The 25,174-nt window shown below is 52.4% G+C and overlaps 1 protein-coding gene across 1 annotated transcript; it reads left to right on the forward strand.

The window, feature by feature from the left end:
- Positions 1-5,709: 5,709 nt before the first annotated feature.
- CADM4 (cell adhesion molecule 4) lies at positions 5,710-23,254 on the forward strand. The gene is made up of 9 exons (XM_039467041.2): positions 5,710-5,855; positions 17,454-17,600; positions 17,887-18,039; positions 18,277-18,411; positions 18,918-19,082; positions 19,204-19,294; positions 20,208-20,380; positions 21,241-21,369; positions 22,182-23,254. Exons 1-9 carry the CDS (start codon positions 5,792-5,794, stop codon positions 22,289-22,291), a joined length of 1,167 nt encoding a protein of 388 aa, XP_039322975.1. The 5' UTR covers positions 5,710-5,791; the 3' UTR covers positions 22,292-23,254.
- Positions 23,255-25,174: the final 1,920 nt, after the last annotated feature.

Here is a 25,174-nt window from a genome sequence, read left to right on the forward strand (position 1 = left end):
GACTCTGTCTCAAACCAAACAAAATAAAACAAAACAAAACCCAAAACCATATTACATATGTCCTATAAATATATACAACTATTATATATCCATAATAATTTTTAAAAAATTTAAAACATACACACACAAATCTTACAAACTAGGTGGCTTAAAACCACAGAAAATGGAGCCAGGTGTGGTGGTTCAAGCCTGGAATCCCAGCACTTCGGGAGGCCAAGGCAGTCACATCACTCGAGGCCAGGAGTTTGAGACCAGCCTGGCCAACACAGTGAAACCCTGTCTCTACTAAAAATACAAAAAATACACACACACACACACACACAAAAATTAGCTGGTTGTGGTGGTGCTCTTCTGTAATCCCAGCTACTTGGGAGACTGAGACATGAGAATCGCTTGAATGCAAGAAGCAGAGGTTACAGGGAGCCGAGATTGCACCACTGCACCCCAGCCTGGGCAACAGAGTAAGATTCTGTCTCAAAAACAACAATAACAAACAGAAACTTGTTCTCTCACAGTTCTGAATGCTACATGTCCAAAACCAAGGTGTTGAAGTCTCAGGGGAAGAGCCATGCTTTTACAGTGTCGGGGTGAGAACCATGCTTTTAAAGTCTCAGGGTCTCATGCCTGGAATCCCAGCACTTCGGGAGGCCGAGGCAGGTGGATCACCTGACGTCGGGAGTTTGAGACCAGCCTGGCCAATCTGGTGAAACCCCATTTCTACTAAAAATGCAAAAATTAGCCGGGCATGGTGGCAGGTGCCTGTAATCTCAGCTACTTGAGAGGCTGAGGCAGGAGAATTGCTGGAACCTGGCAGGTGGAGGGTGCAGTGAGCCGAGATCGCACCATTGCACTCCAGCCTGGGTCAACAGTGAGACTTAGTCTTAAAAAAAAAAAAAAAAAAAAAGACCTTATTTCCAAATAAAGTCACATGCAAAGATACCAGGGGTTAGAAGTGAATCCGATTTGGGTAAGGTAAGGTGGCTCACTCCTGTAATCCCAGCACTTTGGGAGGCTGAGGTGGGCAGATCACTTGAGGTGAGGAGTTTGAGACCAGCCTGGCCAACATGGTGAAACTCCGTTTCTACTGAAAATATAACAATCAGCTGGGCATGATGACTCGTGCCTGTAATCCCAGCTACTTGGAGGCTGAGGTAGGAAGATCCTTTGAACCTAGGAGGTGAAGGGTGCGGTGAGCAGAGATCGTGCCTCTGCACTCCAGCTTGGGTGACAGAGCAAAGCTTAGTCTCAAAGAAACAAGAAAGCTAATTGTATCTGCAAAGACTTTATTTCCAAATAAGTTCACATGTACAGATACCAGGGGTTAGAACTTCAATATATATTTTAGTTGGGGGATATCATTCAAAACCCACAACACCAACCACCAGCCTTAGATATATGGCCCTCGGTGCCCCTGCCTCCACCTCCAGCTGTTCCAGCTAGTTCATTTTTGGCCTCGGTTCATCATGAAGCAGATACACACCAATCCTGCTCCAATTCCTGACTCACAGAATCATAAAATTAAAAGGTTGTTGTTTCACACCACTACATTCTGGGGCATTTTGTTATTCATTGATGGTTAAACGGAACAGTAATTTTTGTTTGTTTTTAACTAACTTTCCCCATTATAATTGTCGTGGAGGGCAAGGCCTTTTATTTACTTGATACTGTATTCCTAGTGCCTGGAACATGATAGGTGATGAAGAAAGAAAGGAGAGAAGGGACTGGTGCAATGGCTCAAGCCTGTAATCCCAGCACTTTGGGATGCCAAGGCAGGAAAAATTGGTTGGGCCCAGAAGTTCAAGACCAGCCTGAGGAACATAGCGAGAGGCCTTGTATCTACGGTTAAAAAAAAAAAAAAAAAAAAAAAAGGCTGGGCGCGGTGGCTCAAGCCTGTAATCCCAGCACTTTGGAAGGCCGAGGCGGGTGGATCACGAGGTCGAGAGATCGAGACCATCCTGGTCAACATGGTGAAACCCCGTCTCTACTAAAAATACAAAAAATTAGCTGGGCATAGTGGCGCTTGCCTGTAATCCCAGCTACTCAGGAGGCTGAGGCAGGAGAATTGCCTGAACCCAGGAGGCGGAGGTTGCGGTGAGCCGAGATGGCGCCATTGCACTCCAGGATGGGTAACAAGAGCGAAACTCCGTCTCAAAAAAAAAAAAAAAGGCCAGGTGCGGTGGCTCACGCCTGTAATCCCAGCACTTTGGGAGGCCGAGGCAGGCAGATCATGAGGTCAAGAGATGGAGATGATCCTGCCTAACACGGTGAAATGCCATCTGTACTAAAAAAAATTACAAAAATTAGCTGGGCGTGGTGGCAGGTGCCTGTAGTCCTAGCTACTCAGGAGGTTGAGGCAGGAGAATCGCTTGTACCTGGGAGGTAGAAGTTGCAGTGAGCTGAGATGGTGCCATTGCACTCCAGCCTGGCAACAGAGCAAGACTCCGTTTCAAAAAATAAATACATAAATAATAATTTAAAGAAAAAGAAAAGAAAAAAGGGAAGGAAGGAAAGACTACATCTTTTATGATGACTTACAACAAAAATTGGGCTGGAAGTATATCTCCCATGATGCCCTACAGCAGAGATGAGGCTAAACTGACATTTTCTGAAATGCTCCGTATTATAATTGAGGATGACTTTACCTTTCCCATGATTCCCTACAACATGTTGAGGCTAGGACCCCACTGCCTATGAAACCCTATGGCAGAGATTGAAGGTTGGGGTTATATATCCCATGGAGCCCTACAGTGGGGATCAGAGGATAGAAATACTTATTCCATGATGCCCTCCAGCAGGTATTGAGGCTAGGGACAAATTTCTCATGTCCTATAGCATAGCTTGTGATCAGGACCTCATTATTCATAGCTCTGAAGTTTTTGTTCAGGAATCTTTGGTTGCAAGAAATAAAATCTGTTTGTGCTGACTTAAGCAAAAACGATGTTATTGAAAGTTTAGAAACCAGGCAAGAGCTAGGTCTCCGAGTCTCATCAGGGACAGGAAACAATTGAAAATCTGTGTGAAATAAAGGTTGTCTCTCTCTTGCAGAATCTTAATCACCCCAAATGTGAATCTGGCCCCAGGGGTATCTGCCAGCCATCTTGCTAGAGGAAGGGAGCTGTGCATCCTTAGGACAGAGACTGGCAGACTTTGCCAAAGCCAGCCATACAGGGGCCTTCTGTTATGCGTGAACCAGTTCTCTTTCTCTCAAACTAGTTAGGTTGGACTTGCTGTCACTTGCACTAAATCCCTAATGAACAGTGTACCCTGGAGTAGGATAAGGACAGGACCACTATTCTATCTACTATTAATATGTTTTAGACTGAGTCTTTCTCTGTCACTCAGGCTGGCGTCAGTGGCATGATCTCAGCTCACTGCAACCTCTACCTCTCAGGTTCGAGAGATTCTCATGCCTCAGCCTTCCGAGTAGCTGGGATTACAGGCACGTGTCACCACACCTGACTAACTTTTTTTTTTTTTTTTTTTTTTAGTAGAGATGGGGTTTCACCGTGTTGGCCAGGCCGTTCTTGAACTTCTGACCTCAAGTGATCTGCCCGCCTGGGCCTCCCAAAGTGCTGGGATTTCAGGCGTCAGCCAACGCACCAGTCAGGACCACTACTCTCATGATCTCCTGCATCTCTTGAACCTGGGGGGCAGAGGTTGCAGTGAGTTGAGACCGTGCTACTGCACTCCAGCCTGGGTAACAGAGCAAGCCTCAGTCTCGGCGGTGGGGGGTGGGCGGGGATGGAATGGTGGGACTTAAGGATGACAAGTGAGAACCAAACCGTTATCTCCCAAGGTTCCCCTTCAGCTGGAGCTGAAGACATCTGTCAGAGCCCCAAGCAAGGGGGCCTGTTGGCTCCTGTGGGAAAAGACAACTACTAGTTACCCCTTGCACCAGTATCCCAAATGCATGTCAAACACTCCTCTCTCATCTAGCAAAAGTCATAGAATGTGAGCCCTGGAAGGGAGATCAGAGATTATCCTTTCCCCAGTCTACAGAAGCTGGGAAGCTGAGAACTGAAAAAGAAAGAAATTGCTCAGGGCTATGGTCCTGGAGACACAGGGGCAGTTAGAAGCTTGGGCTCTGAGGACAGAGAGGACGCTGGGAGCCATGGTCCTGGCAACACAGGAGTTGATGGGAACTTTGGTCTTAAGGACTGAAAGAATATTGGGACCTGCGTACTGGGGACAGAAAGGGTGTGTAGAGCTGAAGTCCCTTGTGGGCCTGGATGTATAATTTTTTAGTAGGAACAAAAAACAAGGATTTTCGGCCAGGCATGGTGGCTCATGCTTGTAATCCCAGCACTTTGGGAGGCCCAGATAGGTAGATCACCTGAGGTCACGAGTTCGAGACCAGCCTGGCCAGCATGGCAAAACCTCACCTCTACTAAGTATAAAAATTAGCCAGGCGTGGTGGTGGACACCTATAATCCCAGCTACTCGGGAAGCTGAGGCAGGAGAATCGCTTGAATCTGGGCGGCAGAGGTTGCAGTGAGTTGATACTATGCCACTGCACTCCAGCCTGGGCAACAAAGTGAGGCTCAGTCTCAGGAAAAAGAAGAAGAAGAAGAAAAAGAAGGAGGAGGAGGAGGAGAAGGATTTTTACAATTGGCACTTCTGGACCTCAGTTTACCTGACTGTCAAATGGGCATGAGACAGGTCGAGGTCTTCTTTTCATGGTTTCTCACTCTTCCTGGGTCCCATAGGTAATGACCCCACACCAGGTCTACAGGGTGTCACAGAAGTGGGCTCAGGGAAACCCACTCCCAGGAGGGAGAAGGGACCTAAATCTGGAGGGCTGAGTCAGCCTCAAAGATGGGGAGAGAGGAAGGGCAGAGGCAAATACACACGGAGAGAGGGAGAGAGGCTGGGGCAGGAAGACAGCAGGGAGGAGAGGGGACGCCAGGGCCTGGAAGGTGATCACAGGAACCTCTCCCTCCTGGGACCCGGGATTCAGGCTTCCTTCCTGTTAGTTCACTTTCAGGGGGCCCCTCCCAGGGAATGACGCGGAAACTCGGGATTTTCAGGTCAGGACAGGAGAGAGGGAGGGAGGGAGGGGGGGAAGGAGGGAACTGAACCCACCTCACTCCCGAGCCCCAGGCTCGCCCTGCCCTGGGAGATCCTTGGCCCGCCCCGACCTCCGAACGCTCCGGACCTCCCGCTGCAGCCTCCCCTGTCCCAGCGGCTCAGCTCACAGCCTCTCGCTAGACTCCAGACACCCACCTGCCCGCAGCACGCCTCTCACACTCACCTTTCCCACGTCGCACACCCTCCCTTGCGCTCCCCGCTCACGCAGGCCACGCTCTCCCTTCGCACACACCGAACCCCGCGACGCCCACACCCGCACCCTCGCACAGCCTCCAGCAACACCCAGGCACCCTCCCCTCTTCGCAGCGCACGCACCCTGCACGCCAGCAACTCCGCACCCTCGCGCGCAGCACCTGGGCCTGCACGCAGCACCCTCACCCAACACCCCCGCTTCCCGCGCTCACGCAGAGCCCCCACCGGCTCTCACGACGCCGCCGCCCCCCCGGGCACCCCTTCCCGCCCTCCTCTCCCGTCTCCTCTCCGGCGCGCGCACCCCGCACCGTCCCCCCGGGGCCCTCCCCGCGATTGTCCCCGGGCCCCTCCTCGGTCTCCCCCTCCCCTCCCCGGCCCCGGCCCCGCCCCGGCCTCGGCGCCCCGCCCCCGGGCGGGCAGGGGGCGGGGCGCGGGGGGCGGGGCGGGCGGCGCGGGCGGTGCAGGTGCCGGGCCGGGAGCGAGCGGCGGCGGCGGCGGCGGCGGCGGCACCATGGGCCGGGCCCGGCGCTTCCAGTGGCCGCTGCTGCTGCTGTGGGCGGCCGCGGCGGGGCCAGGTAGGGTCGGGGGCCGGGGTCGGCCGGCCGGGCTGGGGAGGGGGGCGCGCCGCGGTGACAGCCCGGCCTCCTCGGGGCCGCAGAGGCCGAACAATGCGCGCGGGGCCCGGCCGGGCCCCCTCCCCGGGACAAAGCGCAGCGCGGGCCGGGAGCCGGGAGCGACGAGCGGGGGAGGGGGCGCGGGCCCCGGCCGCCGTGCCGCAGCACCCCCCACCCGCGCAGGCCGGATCCCGGCGGGGACAAAGGGCCCGAGACCCCCCACACACACAAGTCCGCCTTCCCCAGGCCGGTCCCGCTGTCCTTCTGTCCGGTCTCCGCGTCACTCTGTCCGCCCATCTCTGAATCCCCTGTCTGGCTCCTCGTCCCCCTACCCTTGTCCTCTGTCCCTCAGTCTCAAAGTCCTGTCCCTCCTTCTGTCTATCTCCCTCTCTCCTTCCCTCCGTGTTCTTCATCTCTTCTGTCTTTGTCCCCTACCTCTGTCCCCTGGTCTCTGTCCCCTTTTCCTGGGTTACTCTGTCCCCTCCCTCATCTTCTCTTTTCTCTTTCCCCCGATTTCTGCCCTCCCTCTCTGCCCCTATTCTAGGTCCCTGTCTCTGTCTTGCTGTCACCCTTGTTTTTCTGTCCCTTTTTCTCTGTCCCCTATCTACCCCATCCCTTGTCTTTCCCCTTTCTGTCACTCGTTTCTCTAGCCCTTTCTGTCACCTGTCTCTTTCCCCCGGCTCTGTCCCACTGTCTCCATCCCTGCCTTTCTGCTTTGCCTCCTCTCTGTAGCCTTATAGCCTCCATCCCGGGATCTCCCATTCCCATCCTTCCGTCCTCCCTCTCTCTATCCCTCTGTGCCCTGGAGGAATTCAGTCGGGCAGGGTATCCTAAAGAGCCCTGGGGGGCAACATCTGTGTGCATGTGTGCAGGGAAGTGAGAATGGGGGGCCCTGACGTATAGGCACACACGTGGCTTCAGTGAATGCCTCTCCAAACCCTCCTCACCCATTCACACACCCAGGCTTGACTCACAGAGAAGCCCCTGTCCGGGACATCCAGGGAGCCATCAACATACCCTCATCACACACTGTGAGAAGCTGGAGACCCTCAAGGTCAGGTGACCCTGAGACTGGGGACAAGGTCAGGAAATGTCACCCACACACTACTCTCACACTGTGTGAGTCTTGAACCTGCCACGGGTCACCCCTCTCTGGTGGATAAAGCCACTCTTGTAAGGAACAGAGGAATGGAAGTTGGCTGGGCAGAAGCAGGAGGGCTGGGTATTCTGCAGAGACCGGGGAGAGGAGTTGTACCAGGTGGCAGGAGGCTGGCGGCCTGGGTTTAAATCTTGGCTCTTGCCATTTGCCATCTCAGCCAATGGTAAACACCTCCCTCTCCAGGCTTCTGTTTCTCTTTCTGCAAAGTGAGGATGTTAAACTCAGTGACCTGAAAGGGAACGCCAGCTCAGACCTTGAAGGGGTTTCTGGCGAGTTGAGTGCGGTTACACCTTCCTCACTCCTGGGTTTGAGGCAGAGCCTCCCTCACCTCGGCCAGGGTGAGGGGCAAAGCTGTCCTCTCACTGTCTGCCTTTCTTTCTTCTCTAGTCTTCTGTGACTGCTTTAGAACTGCATCATCACCCTTCTTTGCACCAGGCACACCACAATTTCCCAGATGAGAACTTTGGTGCCTTCGTGTCATTTCCTTCCATTTTAATTTACCTTTATTTTTTAGGCTAAACACCAGGTTCATAGAATCCTGGAACTAATGAATCCAGTAAACAAAGAACCTGAGGGTACTTTAGAATGCTGGCATCGATAGGATTCTAGAATCCAGAAGGCTTTAGAATCTTGACGCCTTTAAAGTTCTAGAGCTGTGATGGTGTTAGCATGCTGGCATCTTGACATCTTTAAAGTCGTGAAATCTGGATGTCTTGGAGTTCCTAGATCTTGACATCTACGACATTTCGAATCTCGACAGCTTAGAATCATCAGACTTTGAATTCTCAGGATCAGAATATAGCTCAAGATACTACCCGCCCCGTACAAAAGCCTTTCTCCGGTGCTTCTGGGAGTTAGGTCTACAGCCCTGTCCCTTGTTTGATTTCCAAGTCACTGCTTCCTGGCACCCTAATCCTCTCAGTAAACTTTCTCTAAAGTAAATGGTATGTGGCTTTTACAAGTGGAGAGTGAGCTTGGTGTCATGGAAAGAGCTGCCGGCTGGGAGCTAAGGAGCTTGAATCTAAGCCTTACCCAGGGCCTTTTAGTATAATTTTGCATCGGTCCCTGACCCTCTCTGGGCCCTATTGTCCCCTTCTGTAAAGCATGGAGTGGGAGGCTGTAGCACCCGGTCTTAGAGGGCCCTGCCTGCTTTCCTTTTCATTGGATATTTCTGAGTGGCCAGGGTCACCACCTTTTAGGGGTATCAGTTGTTCCCACATTTCTCTCTCAGTCACTCTCCTTCCTCTCTCATCTTGCCCAGCCAGCGGGAATCGGGGGAGATGGGGTGCATTTGTGCCATTTTAAAAACATGTTCTCTCTCTCCTGGTTCATTCATCTTCTAAGCATACTAGAAGAGGATGAGGTGTATGCCACAAGAAGAAGGATCCAGGGTGGGCAGAGGAGAGGAAGTGAGAGGAAGGGACGGGTTGCCTGCCCAGGGACACACCCAGGCAGAAACAGGGACCCACAACCAGAAATAGGGTAGAACAGAAAGGAGCAGAGGAAACAGATATCCAATACAAAGAAAGAACAGAGAGGCTGTTAGGAGTTGAGGGGCCTTGTGGAGGGGGCAGTTGTTGATCCCCAAATAATGTTTCCCTCCCAGGGTGACTCACTTGTCCCTGCTAAAATTCTGACCAGCTACTCTGAGACTAGGGGGATTCTTCCCCCATTGTGAGTCACCCCAAGGAACAGGTTTTGGAGGTTTCTATCACTGACCCCCCACCCACCCGCCCACTCATGAGCCAGGCGCCTGTGTCCCCAGAGGCCGGGGGTGGGGGTCAGGTTCTGCAATGGACTCCAAGACCTTAGACACAGCAGGGCTGGGGCCTAAGGGTGCGTTCATGTCGTGTGAGCCTGGCCTGTCCCCATCTTGGAGAACACAAAGGCAGCTTTCTCTCTCTGGGAGGGGTGCGGGGGGGCGGCCTGAAGACAGTCAGACCCGCCAGCATCCAGTGGCCCATGGCACCAGGACCCAAGCACCCACTGGTTTCCGCCTGGGCAGACCCCAGGCCCATAGGGAGCAGGCACTCGGGCTCCTCCGTGGGCACCCAGTGGGGCAAGGAGCAGGCGCTGAGCCTGGGCTCTGCTGGGAAGGGGTGAATAGAGGGCACTGAGGGTGGAGGTTCAGACAGTGGGAGCTCAGTGCAGGCCTGCACCCTTCCCGGAGCTGGAATTCCTCCCGTACCCCACACCCAGGGAGGACCTCTGGAGGACTCCCCACCCCCTGGCTGGGCCTGAGGCCTGGAATCCAGGGAGTCCCGAATAGCCCAGGAATGTGGGGGCCACAGGGGGGACTTTGTGTGTGAGGCTGCTGACTCACCCCTACGCCCCCACCTGATGCCTAGATCCCCAGATGGGAGGGGGACAGAGGGCTGAGGAAAGGCAGGGCTGTGAACTTAAACTCAAAAGTTTCCAGTAGAGGAGGGGCTGGATCTGATGCAGGAGGGGCTGGGGGCCTGGACTCCTGGGTCTGATGGAGGAGGGGCTGGGGTCTTAGACTCCTGGGTCTGAGGGACAAGGAGGTTGGGATCTTAGGAGGGGGCTGAGGTCTTAGATTCATGGGTGTGAGGGAGGAGGGGTCTGGGGTCTTAGAGTCCTGGGTCTGAGGGAGGAGGGGGCTGGGGTCTTAGAGTCCTCGGTCTGAGGGAGGAGGGGGCTGGGGTCTTAGAGTCCTGGGTCTGAGGGAGGAGGGGGTTTAAGGGAGGAGAAGTCTGAGCGCTGGAACTCCCGTGTCCGGAAGGAAAAGGGGACCGGAGTCCACACTCCTAGGTCTTGAGGGAGGAAGGGATGGGGATATAGACTCCTGGGTCCTGAGGGAGCAATGGGCTGGTGAGGGGGGGGGGTCCAATCCAGGTTTCTGAGGGAGGAGGGGCTGGGACCCTGATGCCTAGGTCCTGCGAATACAGGCGCCTTCACAAGGCTGAGCTGGGGAAGAATTGACGCTTTGTGTGAGGATGTTCGGACTCCGCCATTGATGGGGGGCTGAGGGGGGTTCGGTCAGGACACAGGGATGTACCATCTCCCTAGGGGAGGGAGGGGAAGGAGGCAGGATGCCAGGAGCCCCCTGGGGAGCGGATACAGAAGGGGTGGCGGTGACCTTCCCGGAACTATGACCTTGAGACTCCCTTGGGTATTCGCTGACTCAGGACCCAGGAAGCGCCCCCCCTACCCTGCTTAGTCTCCGTGGAAACCTCCACCAGCTGTGTACTCTGGACCCCTGGCTTCTGGGTCCTGAAGGAGGAGGGGGCTGGAGGCCCAGACTCCTGTGTCTAAGCTGGGAGAGGGCTGGGGGCTCTGACTCACAGGTTTGCAGGAAGGGGCTGCTGGCAGCCCAGACTCCTGGGTCCTGATAGAGAAAAAGGCTAGGGGTCTGGATTTCTGGAACCTGGGAGAGGAGATGGTTGGGAGCTGAATTCCTGGGTGTAAGGGGGAAAGAAGCCGGGGTCCCAGACTCCTGGAACCTGATGGAGGAGGGGCTGGGAGCCTAGACTCCTGGGTCCTGGGAGAGGAGGTATTTGGGGGCTGGATTCCTGGGTCTTACGCATTACCTGCTCCGCCACTCTTTCTTAAACCCTCCCCTGTCCCTTTTTCCCAGCACCAACCCCATGACGACTCCTGGCTGTCAACACAGTTTAAAGGGCCAGTGCCCCAGTCCCCAAAGCTCAGCCCCTCTCTGACCAGAAAGTCCCGCCCCCACCACCCCCAACCCCCCAAACAAAAGCCGCTGAGACATTAATATTCCAGGCACGGACACTGTTGGTTACTGACTCCTCAGGAGGGGGAGGGAGTAAGACAAAAGCCCCCCACCCTTACCCCATGTGCACCCTCAAGTAGAGAGCAGGGGATAGATTTGGTAGGGGCAGATCCAGAGGAACCAGATGGCTCCCAGGAGATGGTGAGTTTTGCCACTGACTTGTCTGGGACCTGCTAAGCCTCATTCTCCACATCTGTAAAATGGGGGGCTAGCACGGAAGCAGACTTGAGGTCCAGGATCTATGGATGGGCTTCGAGATGTTTTTAAAAGCACCAGAATGTGCATGCCAGTTTTCACGTGCATGGGCGTGTTTCCCGAGGTTGTACCAAAACAGCCTTGCAGAGAGGGCTCCCTGAGCCTCAGGCACGGGGCTCATCCTTACCGGGCAGGCACTGGTGTCGGAAACGGGTTTATCGTCGGGAAAAATCCACACAGAGACAAGGGATTACTCAGCAAGGCTGGTTTTACTTCCTGCAGGAAGGGTGCACCTCACCTTTCTCGAGAGCACACCTGAACAAGGGAGACAGGGACGTTTGTAACTTTCCTAACCTGATGCAGTCGCCCTACTGCTGTGTCCAGTTTCCATTGGCCAGAACGGGACCTCACATTCTATGCTTGACCCGATTGGCTAAAAACTTGGAAATTTTCTAAAGAGATAAAGAGAGAGGAGAAGGAAGAAAAAGAGGAAGTAACTTGAGGAATGCTTAGAGAAGCCATAACATTTCCAAATAAGAAAGGGGAATAAGCGTTGACCTAAGAGTTGCCTGGGCTTGTCCAGCCATGTCAGGGCAAATATCTGGGTTAAAGAGTGAGAACTGCATGAATTAGATGGCGTCAGATGGGATATCTGACACGGGAACACGGGATGCACTTATTTCTTTATTACGACTAACATCTACTTTAAGATTATTAGCAAAAGCTTTAAAGTAAATTAACCTTTGAAGAAACTGTTATTTATTCGTAATGAACTGAGAGGAAAGCTTTGAAGAGGAACCTTTTATTTATTCTCATTTCCTACAATTGGCATCATTCCCATTTTGTAGATGGGGCAACCGAGGCTCAGAAAGGCAAGGTCACATGCCCCCTACACAGATGGCAAGTGGTTGAGCTGGTATCAACCCAGGTGTTTAAGATGAGAAGATTGATGTCAAAGTGGTTTCGAGGCTGAAATGAGTTTCTGTCTGGTTTGGGTGCAGTTGCTCATGCCTATAATTCCAGCACTTTGGGAAGCCAAGGCAGGAGGATTGCTTGAGCCCAGGAGTTCAAGACCAACCTGGGCAAGATATTGAGACCCTATCTCTACAAAAAAAAAAAAAAGTTTTAAAATTAGCTGGACATGGTAGGGCACCCCTGTAGTCTCAGCTATTTGGGAGCCTGAGGTGGGAGGATTGTTTAACCCCAAGTTTTCAAGGTTGCAGTAAGCTATCATTGTGGCACTGCACTCTAGCCTGGATGACAGAGAGAGACCCTATCTCGAAAAAAGAAAAGGAAGGAAGAAGAAGAAGAAAGAAGGAAAGGCAGACAGGCCGGGCACAGTGGCTCACGCCTGTAATCCCAGCACTTTGGGAGGCTGAGGCAGGTGGATCACAAGTTCAGTAGTTCAAGTCCAGCCTGGCCAATATGGTGAAACCCTGTCTCTATTAAAAATACAAAAATTAGCCAGGCATGGTGGTGGGCGGAGGCTGAGGCAGGAGAATCGTTTGAATCTGGAAGGTGGAGGTTGCAGTGAGCCAAGACTGAGCCAGTATACTCCATCCTGAGTGAAAGAGCAAAACTCCATCTCAAAAATAAAAATAAAAAAGAGTAGGCCGGGCGTGGTGGCTCGAGCCTGTAATCCCAGCACTTTGGGAGGCTGAGGCGGGTGGATCACGAGGTCAAGAGATCGAGACCATCCTGGTCAACTTGGTGAAACCCCGTCTCTACTAAAAATACAAAAAATTAGCTGGGCGTGGTAGCACGTGCCTGTAATCCCAGCTACTCAGGAGGCTGAGGCAGGAGAATTGCCTGAACCCAGGAGGCGGAGGTTGCGGTGAGCCGAGATTGCGCCATTGCACTCCAGCCTGGGTAACAAGAGCGAAACTCCGTCTCAAAAAAAAACAAAAACAAAAACAAAAAAAAATAATAAAAATTAAAAAAATTAAAAAGAAAGATAAGCAGATATCCCATCTGATGCATGTAATTCATGCAGCAAGTTCCCTAGACATTTATCGGGTACCAAGCACTCTTCTAGGTCCTAGGGGTGCAGCAATAAACCCAAAGGATTATATCCCTGCCTTCCTAGAGTATATAGTCCAGTCATGGGCAAACAGACAGTAAACAAATAAGCAAATTAATCTGATAATTCCAGTGAAATCTTCGTAGAAGAAGTAAAACAATAGTGAGGAAGTACAAAGTGTTCTGGGCCAGGCGCAGTGGCTCATGCCTGTAATTCCAGCATGTTGGGAAACTGAGGCAGGAGGATCCCTTGAGCCCAGGAGTTGGAGACCAGCTTGGGCAACATGGAGAATCTCTGTCTTGACAAAAACCACAAAAATTAGCCAGGTGTGGTGGAAGGAGCCTGTAGTCTCAGTTACTTGGGAGGCTGAGGTGGGAGGATGGCTTGAGCCCAGGAGTTCAAGGCTGCAATTAGCCGTGATCATGCCACTGCACTTCAGCCTGAGCAACAGACCGATACCTTCTCTCCCCCGCCCCACTTATTTTTTTTTTTGAGACAGAGTCTCACTCTGTCACCCAGGTTGCAGTGCAGTGGCTAAATCTCAGCTCACTGCAACTTCCGCCTCCCAGGTTCAAGCAATTCTCCTGCCTCAGCCTCCCGAGAAGCCAGGGCTACAGGCACGCACCACCACACCTGGCTAATTTTTGTATTTTTAGTAGATACAGTGTTTCACCATGTTGGCCAGGCTAGTCTCCAACTCCTGACTCCAGGTGATCTGCCTGCTTTGACCTCCCAAAGTGCTGGGATTACAGGTATGAACCACCGCACCAGGCTGACTTTGTGTCTTAACAGAAAAGAAAGTGATCTAAAAGTGAAGGATGAGCAGTGAGGGAAGGCCTCTCTGAGAAGGTACTGATATGATTTGAGACCCAAATGGGAACATGAGTCAGCCCTGGGAAGATGGGGGTCGGGAGGTGGGGTGAAAAACATTTCAGACAGAAGGAAGTAAAGGGTGAAGTCTTGGCGGTGTGAACCAGTTCATCATGTTTCAGGGACAGCAGGGCTAGTGAGCCCAACCCCACCTTGAAGTCCCTGGTGGGGCAGCTGGGGCTGGATGATCCAGGTGGTTGGTGCTGGCTGCTGGCTGGGCTTCTCTTTCACTGTGATCTCTCATCTGCAAAGATACTAGTCTGGGAATCGTCATGCAACAGTCAGGTCAGAGAGGGGCCAGGCCACAGAGGACCTTGAAGTCCCTGGGAAGGGGTCTCTATTTTATTCTACATGTCATGGGCAGCCCTCAGAGGGTTTTAAGGAGAGAGGTGAATTGAACTGATTTACCTCTTTGAAAAATCCATGCAGCCACTGGGTGGAGAACAGCCATGGAGGGGGCAGACAGGGTTGCAGAGAGACCCACGAGTAGGCTCTTGCAGAGTCCAGGTGAGGGATGATGCTGGATGAGGGTGAGGGTAGGAGGGGCAGACAAAGGTGATGAGGTCTGGAATATGTCTTGGAGGTAGGATGGACAGATACTGCTGATGGAACTTGAATGATTTCTAGGTTTTTGACCTGAGCAACCAGGTGGATGGTGGTGACATTTAAGTGAGATTGAGAGAATTTGGAGAGGAAAATATCTGGGGCAAGGATTGGACATGTTAAGCTTGATATTCCAGGAGGTGCTAGATAAACCTCAAATAGTGGCTTAAATACTCAAAGTGCTGTAGTTTGAGCTACTCAGGAAGCTGAGGCAGGAGGACTGCTTGAGCCTAGGAGTGTGAGTCCAGCCTAGGCAACATAGTGAGCCCTAATCTCTAAAATACATTTAAAAAATAAATGCCAAAGTGTTATACTCAAACAAAAGAAGTCCAGAGGTAGGAGTCCAGGGCTGTTACAGCAGCTCCACGTCATCACCAGAGACGCAGGCGCCTTCTAGCTCTTGGTTCCTCCATCCCCACTGCCCTTGTCTTCATCGTTCAATATGGCCACCTAAATTCCAGGCATCATACTTCTAGTTCTGGGCAGCACAGAGGTGACTGGGTAGAAAAAGGGTTTGTCCTCCTGTTTTAGGAAGTCCTCCCAAAATTGTCATGCACCATTTTGGCTTATATCCAACTGGACAACATCAGACGGCTTTACCTTGCTGCAAGGGAGACAGAAATGTCTCTTTCTGCTGGACATAGTGCGACCATAAAATGCAATCAGTGTCCTTTCCTTTCACTGAGGAGAAAGGGGAAAATGGGTGTCAGAAGAGGAAGCCAGAAGTCTCTGTCTCCCTCCCCCAGAAATCATCTTTTCTACCCCTCAACTCCCAAATTAGATTACCTACCCTCTTACAGAGAATGTAACACTTTTGATTACAGTGATTGGTTTCTACCTTCCCATAAATCTTAAAGGGCAGGGACCTCATCTAACTCATCTCTGAGAACTCAGCCCCTGAAAACCTATGCCATACTTGGGAAATACTCATGAATGAATGCAACCTTGCACCTGAATGGAAAAGACAGGGCTAGTTATCCATCACTGAAAGACAAATAGCCAGATCTAAGCATAGCATTTTCCTGCTTCGACAGCTTCACTGGCCTTTAGCATAAAGGCCAATCTCCTAGGTTGGCATTTGAGGCCCATCACAAGCCTATCTCACAACCCCCTGCCAATAATGGACACTCATTCCTGGCAGCCCGGAGTGTATATATGGGTGCAGCATACAGAATCAGAGATTTGGACACAGATCTTGGCACTGCCACTCTTGGCTGTGACCTTGGGCAAGTCATTTCATCTCTGGGGGCCAATTTCCTCGCCTATAAAATGGGGATGGGGGAAAAATGGGGATTAATAATAGTGCAGGCTGCCTGGTGCAGTGGCTCATGCCTGTAAACCCACCATTTTGGGAGGTTGACACAGGCAGTTTACTTGAGTTCACGAGTTCAAGACCAGCCTGGGCAACATGGTGAAATTCCATCTCTAAAAGAATGCAAAAATTAGCCAGATGTGGTGCTGCACACCTGTTGTTCCAGCTACAGGGATTGTGAAGATTAAATGTAAGTTATGTGGGTAACGTCCTTAGCACAGGGACTAGCACTGCGACTGCCTGATAAATGGTAGCTATGGGGGTTATTGTTATTTTGAAGAAGACACATGATGATAGTCATACTGATGATTGGTCTTGGCTTTCAGCTTTTCTAAGCTCTTTCCTCTGCTGGTGCTAGAAACACCCCCTTTCTAATTCCCCACCTTGTTTTTCTTCTGATGGATTAATCAGGGTAGGTTATCTGCTGCTACAGACACCCCTGAAATCTCAATGGCTTAACAAAAAAAGTGTATTTCTTGCTCATGTCACAGTTCTGTACAGGTGGGTCATGGAGGACAGTTAGTTAGAGACCCGGGTTCCTTCCGGCTTGTGAGCCTGCCCTCCTCTAGGCTCCTTGGAGTCCTCTCTATTGAGCCAGTGTGAAGGATTATGAGGGAGATGGGTCAGCCTGCAAGAGGTGCTTCTCCTCTGCCTACATCTCATTGGCCAGAATTGATCACATGGCCCCCACCTAACCACAAAGGATGCTGGAAAGTATAGCCTAGTTATGTATTGTATCAGTTAACTTTAGCAGTAGAACAGATCACCTACAACTTAGGGGCTTAAAACAACCATACTTTATGTGTTCATGATTCTGGGGTTTAGCAATTTGGGACTGGACCAGGTGAGCAGATCTTATCTTGGTCTCAGCTGGGATCACTTGTGTGGCTGCAGTCATCTGGTGGGGCAGCTGGGGCTGGATGATCCAGGTGGTTGGTGCTGGCTGCTGGCTGGGCTTCTCTTTCAGTGTGATCTCTCATCTGCAAAGACACCAGTCTGGGCATCGTCATGCAACAGTCTTAAGGCAGGAGTGGAAGCTGCAAGGCCTCTTCAGGCCTAGGCTCAATATCATTTATAGCAAATTCTGTTGATCAAAGCAATTCACAAGGCTTACCCAGACTAGTGGGGGACAGAGTGCTTTCTCAACAGCAGGAAAGGCAAAATCAACTTGCAAAGAGCATGTCCAGGAACAGGAAGAAAATTACAGCCATCTTTGCAAACAGGCTACGATATGTGCCCAGGTGTGAAAGATGAGGCTTGGTGAACACGCAGCAGTCTCCCACACCTTGTGAACTCCTGCTTACTCTTCAAGATCCAGATCTAAGGGAGCTTTATTGCAGAGCCCTCTCTGGCTTCCCATCTCTCTAGGCAGTTGTATAATAGTCTCCCCTTGCTCTGGGCTCCTAGTGTGCCCTGTGCTGCCCTCATTAGAGCATATTCTACTAAATCTTGACTGCAGCTCTTTTAGAGCAGGGAGCAGGTTTCCTCCCTGTCCTGGACTCTGGCCTGCAGGAAATGTTTGGTGCAATGAAATGAATGAGGGGAAAGAGAGGGATTGGAGGTTTGGATGGGGGAGAGGGAGAGAGAAGAGATTGAATTGCAGCTCTCAATGAGTCTTCTATCCTGTCTCTCTAATGGTCCAGGGGCAGGGCAGGAAGTACAGACAGAGAACGTGACAGTGGCTGAGGGTGGGGTGGCTGAGATCACCTGCCGTCTGCACCAGTATGATGGGTCCATAGTTGTCATCCAGAACCCAGCCCGGCAGACCCTCTTCTTCAATGGCACCCGTGGTGAGTGCTGGGGCCCAGACTTCCTATCCTGAAAGAGGACACACCTGAGAGTTGGTCTCCTGGGTCTCGGGGAAGAAAGGGCTGGGGGCTCTGGACTCCTGGTTCTGCAGGCAGGAGGACTCGGATAGTGCTGGGTCCTCAAGGGAGTAAATAGCTGGACACCTCAAACTCATAGGTATGGCTGCAGAAAAGAGGCAGAGGGCTGAACTCTAAGCTCCTGTTGGATGGGTGGGACTTGTGAGGCCAGGACTCCCCAAATTCACACCTTCCCCCTCACTCTCGCTAGCGTTGAAAGATGAGCGTTTCCAGCTTGAGGAGTTCTCCCCACGCCGGGTGCGGATCCGGCTCTCAGATGCCCGCCTGGAGGACGAGGGGGGCTATTTCTGCCAGCTCTACACGGAAGACACCCACCACCAGATTGCCACGCTCACTGTACTAGGTAACGCCCTCCCCCTTGTTGGATGCATCCTCTTCTTTCTTCTCTGTTTCTCTCTTCTCGAGACTTTCTGACCATGGCTATTTTTAACATCCTGGGTGGGCACCTGGCTCCTCACCCCCTTTGAGCCCTGCCACCTGGGACCCTGGTTCCCTTTGGTCCCTGGGAACCGGCAGCTTGATCGTTTTGAACCCAGGTTCATGCTTCTTTAACCCCTTACTTCCCTTTTCACTGCGGCAGTGGCCCCAGAGAATCCCGTGGTGGAGGTCCGGGAGCAGGCGGTAGAGGGCGGTGAGGTGGAGCTCAGCTGCCTGGTTCCACGGTCCCGCCCGGCTGCCACCCTGCGCTGGTACAGGGACCGCAAGGAGCTGAAAGGTACCCTGGGCCGAGTGCTGAGGTGGGTTGGGGAGGAGGTGGGACTTAAAAGAGGTTGTTTATATGTGGGCGGGGCTCGGAGAGAAGCCACAGGTTTTCACAGACAGTGGACATTCAATAGGTAGCGGTCGATGCAAAGCGCGGTGGCTCACGCCTGTAATCCTAGCACTTTGGGAGGCCGAGATGGGAGGATTGCTTGAGGTCAGGAGTTCAACCTGGCCAACATTGCAAGACCCCATCTCTAAGTATATATATAAATTTATGTTTTTATATATAGAGAGAGCAATTAAATGGATTGATAGACGAGAAAGCATGAGCGTGAAAGAGGGAAGAGCTTTGGGAGGAGCCACGTGGGCTTGGTTTGGGGAGGGGCGTAGCTTGGAGGGTAAGAGACGTGGCCTCTGGGCAAGGAGTGGAGCTTGGCAGATAGCCTGCTTAGGGGTTGGCCCTGGTGGGTGGATGGAGCCAGAATCGTAGCCTGACAGTGTCTGGGTGGGGCGTGGCAGGAGTGAGCAGCAGCCAGGAAAATGGCAAGGTCTGGAGCGTGGCAAGCACAGTGCGGTTTCGTGTGGACCGTAAGGACGATGGTGGTATCATCATCTGTGAGGCGCAGAACCAGGCGCTGCCCTCAGGACACAGCAAGCAGACGCAGTACGTGCTGGACGTGCAGTGTAAGTGCCCGGTGGGTCGGGACCCAAGGGATCCCAACGCCAGCCACCCGCAACCGGCAGGGTCTCCCTTGTCCCGCGTGGTTGCTCGGAAACTACTCTCCCTTCTTACTTTTGCCTACAGACTCCCCAACGGCCAGGATCCATGCCTCCCAAGCTGTGGTGAGGGAGGGAGACACGCTGGTGTTGACGTGTGCTGTCACGGGGAACCCGAGGTGAGCTCTGCGGCCTGAGCCTCCTGCATCCTCGGGAGGAGAAAGCTGGGGATCTGGAAGAACAGGGACTGGGACCTGGACTCCTGGGTCCTGAGGAGGAAAGAGATGGGGACCTGGACGAATAGGGAGCTAGGACTTGGACTGCTGGGTCCCCAGGGAGGAAGAATCTGGAGGCTTGGACTCCCCAGTACTGAAGCTGTACAGCCTCGAACTCCTGGATGCTGAGGATGGCATAGTATGGGAGGGTTAGAATTCCTTTTCCTTTTCCTTTTTTTTTTTTTTTTTTTTTTTTGAGACGGAGTTTCGCTCTTGTTACCCAGGCTGGAGTGCAATGGCGCGATCTCGGCTCACTGCAACCTCCGCCTCCTGGGTTCAGGCAATTCTCCTGCCTCAGCCTCCTGAGTAGCTGGGATTACAGGCACGCGCCACCATGCCCAGCTAGTTTTTTGTATTTTTAGTAGAGACGGGGTTTCACCATGTTGACCAGGATGGTCTCGATCTCTCGACCTCGTGATCCACCCGCCTCGGCCTCCCAAAGTGCTGGGATTACAGGCTTGAGCCACCGTGCCCGGCCTCCTTTTCCTTTTTTTTTAATTGTAGTGACAGGGTCTCCCTAAGTTGCCCAGGCTGGTCTGGAACTGCTGGCCTGAAGGGACCCTCCCGCCTCAGCCTCCTAAAATGCCGTGATTGCAGGCATGAGCCACCATGATCAGCCTGGGCTAGAATTCCTGAGACCGTAGTGACGGTGGAAGTGGGCCCAGGACTGTTGGTTTTCCCGAAAGGAGAGACAGCAGGAAGCCTCTTATTTGGAGGTCCCTGCGGGGTGAGAGTTACATGTCAAGATTCCTGGCGAGACAGAATTGGATGCTGGCACCTGAGTTCCTAACTTTCACTATACTTTATCCCCACCCAGGCCAAACCAGATCCGCTGGAACCGCGGGAATGAGTCTTTGCCGGAGAGGGCGGAGGCCGTGGGAGAGACGCTCACGCTGCCGGGCCTGGTATCCGCGGATAACGGCACCTACACCTGCGAGGCGTCCAATAAGCACGGCCATGCGAGGGCGCTCTATGTACTCGTGGTCTACGGTGAGGGCCGGCTGCGGCCGACTTGCGGGCAGGGCTCCGGGCGCCTGGCGGTGGGGGTGGGGCTCGGGCAAAGACGCCGCCTAACTCAGGGGGGTCCGTAGCCAACAGAGTTCTTGTCGTTTTGGGACAGACTGGCCAGCAGGGCACAAATTCGGGTTGGCCGCATTCTACTGCAGATCACCGAACCTGTCTGCGCCTTAGTTTACCCATCAGTAAAGTGGAGATAAACAATAGAATCTACTTCACAAGGCTGTTGTGAAGGTTATATGAGCTCAATATGTAAAGTAGTTGGAATGGCCTCTAGCACACAACTGTTCTGTGTTTAGCTCTATGACGATGGGGTAGAAATTTTGGAAGTAGTTGGGCCCAGCACTTTAAATACTTGGAGCGTCTTAGACAAGGTGGGAAGGGAATTGGACCTGTTTCTTGGACTCTCTTTCTTAGTGGAGGAAGAAACTTGAGTCAAAAGAAAAGGGATGGCTGGGTGCCGTCGCTCACGCCTGTAATCCCAGCATTTTGGGAGGCTTAGGCCAGAGGATCGCTTGAGCCCAGGAGTTTGAAACCAGCCTGGGCCTCACAGCGAGACTTCTCCCCTCCACCCCGCAAACCCGTCTCTGCAGAAGAAAACAAGAAAAAGAAAAGGAAGATGCAACATGACTCAGGGAAGGGGTCGGGCAGTGTACAAACCAACAAGCATCTGGAAAGGGAAGGGACTACAAGGTGGCATTAATTTTTGAGGGGCGTGGCACATAAAAGGGCACGGTTAGACGTGTGCAGAATGGCTTAAAAGCTTGGCAGGGATGGGACCAGACTGGGACCGCCCTCTGATGACCTGGTCCTGCACCCTGTCCCTCTGGCAGATCCCGGTGCGGTGGTAGAGGCTCAGACGTCGGTTCCCTATGCCATTGTGGGCGGCATCCTGGCGCTGCTGGTGTTTCTGATCATATGTGTGCTAGTGGGCATGGTCTGGTGCTCGGTACGGCAGAAGGGTGAGTGGGGCGGGGCCTGGACTGAGCGGTTGGTTGGTTGTGGGGATCGGATAGAGGCGGGGTGACGAGGGGGCGGAACCTAGGTTCTGGATTCCAAATCCTGCTGTACCTGGCGGCCGCGATTACAAAGGGGGCGGGGCTTTCGGCACTTGACTCGAAAAAGGCTAGAATTTAGAAACTGAATTCAGAGCATCGATTTGTGGCTGGGCAACGTGGTGGTTCAAGCCTGTAATCCCAGCACTTTGGGAGGCCAAGACAGGTGGAGCACTTGAGGCCAAGAGTTCAAGACCAGCGTGGGCACCATGGCGAAACCCCTTTTCTACTAAAAGTACAAAAAATTAGGGAAAAAAGAGCATGGATTTGAATAAAACAATTTATCTTCTTAATTGCGAATCCGCGGGGGGCAGGGCAAGGGAATACCTCCAAGAGAAGGGATAATAGGGCCGAGCGCGGTGGCTCACGCCTGTAATCTCAACACTTTGGGAGGCCAAGGCGGGCGGATCACCTGAGGTCAGGGGTTCAAGACCCGCCAGGCCAACATGGTGAAACTCCGTCTAAAAAAAAAAAGGGGGAGAGAGAGAGAGGATAATGGTGGCACTTTCTGTGAGCTTTTGGAGTCCTCCTAATTCTGCTTTTACCCTTTTCTCTGCCACTGTTTACCTCGTTCTCTGCCTCTCCCTGTGTGTTCTGTTTCTCCCTCTTCCATTGTCTGGCATCTGTCTTGTCTGTCTCCCGCTTCCCCTATATTTCTGTCCAACTCCTGGATCCACAAATATGTCCCCCCTGCCCTGGGGGGTCTGTCACCTCCTCAGGTTCCTATTTGACCCACGAAGCCAGTGGCTTGGATGAACAGGGAGAAGCAAGAGAAGCCTTCCTCAACGGCAGTGATGGACACAAGAGGAAAGAGGAATTCTTCATCTGACCCTACCCCCACCCCAGGCCTAGGCCTGGGCCTGGGCTGGGGTCCCCTCCACTGCCAGCTGCAAGGAACCAGCAAAGACATTTACCAGAGTCTGGGATGGTGGGCTTCTCCCCCCACCACTAACACCTCAGACACTTGGGCAGGGATGGGGGTGTTGGATGCCTGGATCTCTGTAAGGGCCAGAAGTGAGAGCCCAGAGGTCTGGGTCCCCCAGGGGGCAAGGGCCAAAGGTCCAGATCCCCCAAGTCCAGGGAGGGCAGTAGGGACTGGGTTGGGAAAAGATAACTGGGGGAAGGCCAGGGCCCCTAGGCTACAAAACCAGGTCTTGTGGGGAGGGGGTCAGTTTCTGGGAAGGGTGGGGTGGGCAGGGAACGGGAACACGGATTTCTTTGGGGGTCCTAGACCCCATGCCAGCCATTGTAAGAGTTCCACAGAGCTCTGGGCACCTCTTTGCAAAGCCATGTTTGCACGGTGGGGGGATGGGTGGGGGGAGGGCATGGAAACAGGGATTCTGTGTCTTTGTGTCATAACTTTGATGGGGGCAGTGAGGGAGACAACCCCAACCCTTTTCTCCAATACCCCTTCTCCAGGTTCCTGGATCCCCTTTCTCTCCACCTTCTCCCCCAACGTCTGTCCCATCCATATTTGTCTCTCTGTCCACCCACTCCTGGGGGGGGGCCTTCCCCATCTCTCCTCCAGGCCCCCCAGGGAGGGGGAAAGGAATTTGGGGAGGATACATGGTCTCTATGGTTTTATATATAATATATTAAAAAATCAAAAATCTGTATGAAAATATCAGATTGCACCCCCCCTCCCCATTCCTGGCTTTTGCCCCCTTTTTCTTGTTAAAAAAACAAAAACAAAAAACAAAAAACCACACACACATTTTGTATGGGGCAGGGAGGGACATGGGGAGGGGGTTTGGCAATCTCACTAACCACCATTAAACTGAGGAGAGAACAAGTGCTTGGGGTGGCCGTGTGTCTGTCCTGCTGTCAAGGGCCATAGCACTGGGAGGGGAACTAAAGGAGAGGGGAGAGGGGTGATGGTTGCTAGTGGACAGTATTGGCCAGGAGAAGGTCCTGACCTCATTGAGGGCACCTCAACCTCCCAAGAAACCTGGGTTTGGCCACTTACTCAGCCAAATAGTCATGGAGTCTCATCTCTTTGATAGCTACTGAGCTACCCCATCCCATGGCCCAGACCCTTACCCTGGCTTCCCCCTGCCCCAGACATGAGGCTCCATGGGAACTTTCAATTAAAGTCAAGCTCTCAAAACCTTCACCTAGCTCCCCATCACCTCTAGACCAAGTCAAAGCTCTTTAGTCTGGCATGCCAGGCCTCTCATTCATTCATGTACATTTTAGATGTCTTATTCTAACTTTAGATTAAAAAATAACCTCATAATGTTCCAGGTGCTGCTCAAAGTTCTAGGTCCATGGTGAATAAAACAGGCAAATATTAGGTGTTAAAGACAGCTGTGCACTAGTCTGAAATCTGATCCTGCTCTAAGCACTGAGAACCCAAAGTGAAAAAGGGCGACTCCATTCTTACCCTCATGAAGCTTACATGAGGAAAACACTCAAAGCAAGGAAGCAAACATAGTTCAGATTGTGATAAGAACTATTAATATAAATGCAGAGTATGGGGATATGGTGTGCCTCTGTCATTGTGGAAAACTTCAAACCCACAGGAGTAGACAGGACAATAAAGTCCCATGTACTCTTTTTTTTTTTTTTTTGAGACAGAGTCTCAATGGGTGGCCCAGGCTGGAGTGCAGTGACTCAGTCTAGGCTCACTGCAACCTCTCCCTCGAGGGTTCAAGTGATACTTGTGCCTCAGCCTCCCGAGCAGCAAGAATTGCAAGTGCCCAAAACCACCCCTGGCTAATTTTTGTACCTTTAATAGAGGTGGTGTTTCACCATATTGCCCAGGCTGGTCTCAACCTCCTGATTTCAGGTGATCTGCCCGCCTCAGCCTCCCAAACTGCTGGGATTACAGGTGTGAGCAGACATGCCAGGCCCCATGTACTCTTCATGCCAGTTAGAACCACCACCAACTCATCAATCCCGATTTATCCATAACCCTAGTCAAATGTGGAAGTGCTATTACAGAGATCAGGAAAAGCCTCTGAGATTGACATCTGTGCCAAGATATGAACGGTGAGCACAAGAGCGGGTATTTAGAGCTCAGAGGGAAAACCATTTTCAGGCAGAGGGAGTGGCAAGAGCAAAGGCCTGAGATGGTAAAGAGAGTTTGGGGCAAAGTGGAGCAGGAGAGGAGTGGAAGGAGGAGGAAGTGGGTGGGGTCAGAAAGATTAGCTGGCCAGACCAGGTGCATAGCCCAGGGGGAGATGATAAAGATTTTGGATTTTTTTCTTAATGGGATCCTTTTGGGGAGTTTTAAGCTGGAATGTGACAAAGTCACTTACAGGAAGACTGGAATGTTGTCACAGTTGAACTCTAGCATTTCCCCTCTCCAGCTCTGTTCCAGGCATACTAAGATGCTCTCTCATCCTCAGTCAAACCTGCCACCACCCAGGCTGGATTGCAGTGGCTCAATCTCGGCTCACTGCAACCTCTGCCTCTGGGGTTCAAGTGGTCCTCGTGCCTCAGCCTCCTAGTAGCAGGGATTACAGGCGCCTACCACCATCCCTGGCTACTTTTTGTACTTTTTTTCTTTTTTCTTTTTTTTTTGGCCTCTGGGCCTTGGCGCTTGCTGTTGTTCACTCTGCCAGAACGATTGCCATTCTAGTTGGTTCCTACTGCCTGGAAGCCAGCCTTTCAAGAACCATAGGCCGGGGCAGGTGCCTCTTAGGCTCCTAAAGTCCCCCGTCTTCCTCACTCCAGGTCTGACCTTCTGGGTAGTAGTTATCTAATTAGG

This window comes from Saimiri boliviensis, chromosome 14 (assembly GCF_048565385.1).
Source record: "Saimiri boliviensis isolate mSaiBol1 chromosome 14, mSaiBol1.pri, whole genome shotgun sequence".
In the NCBI taxonomy this organism is placed as follows: Eukaryota; Metazoa; Chordata; class Mammalia; order Primates; family Cebidae; genus Saimiri; species Saimiri boliviensis.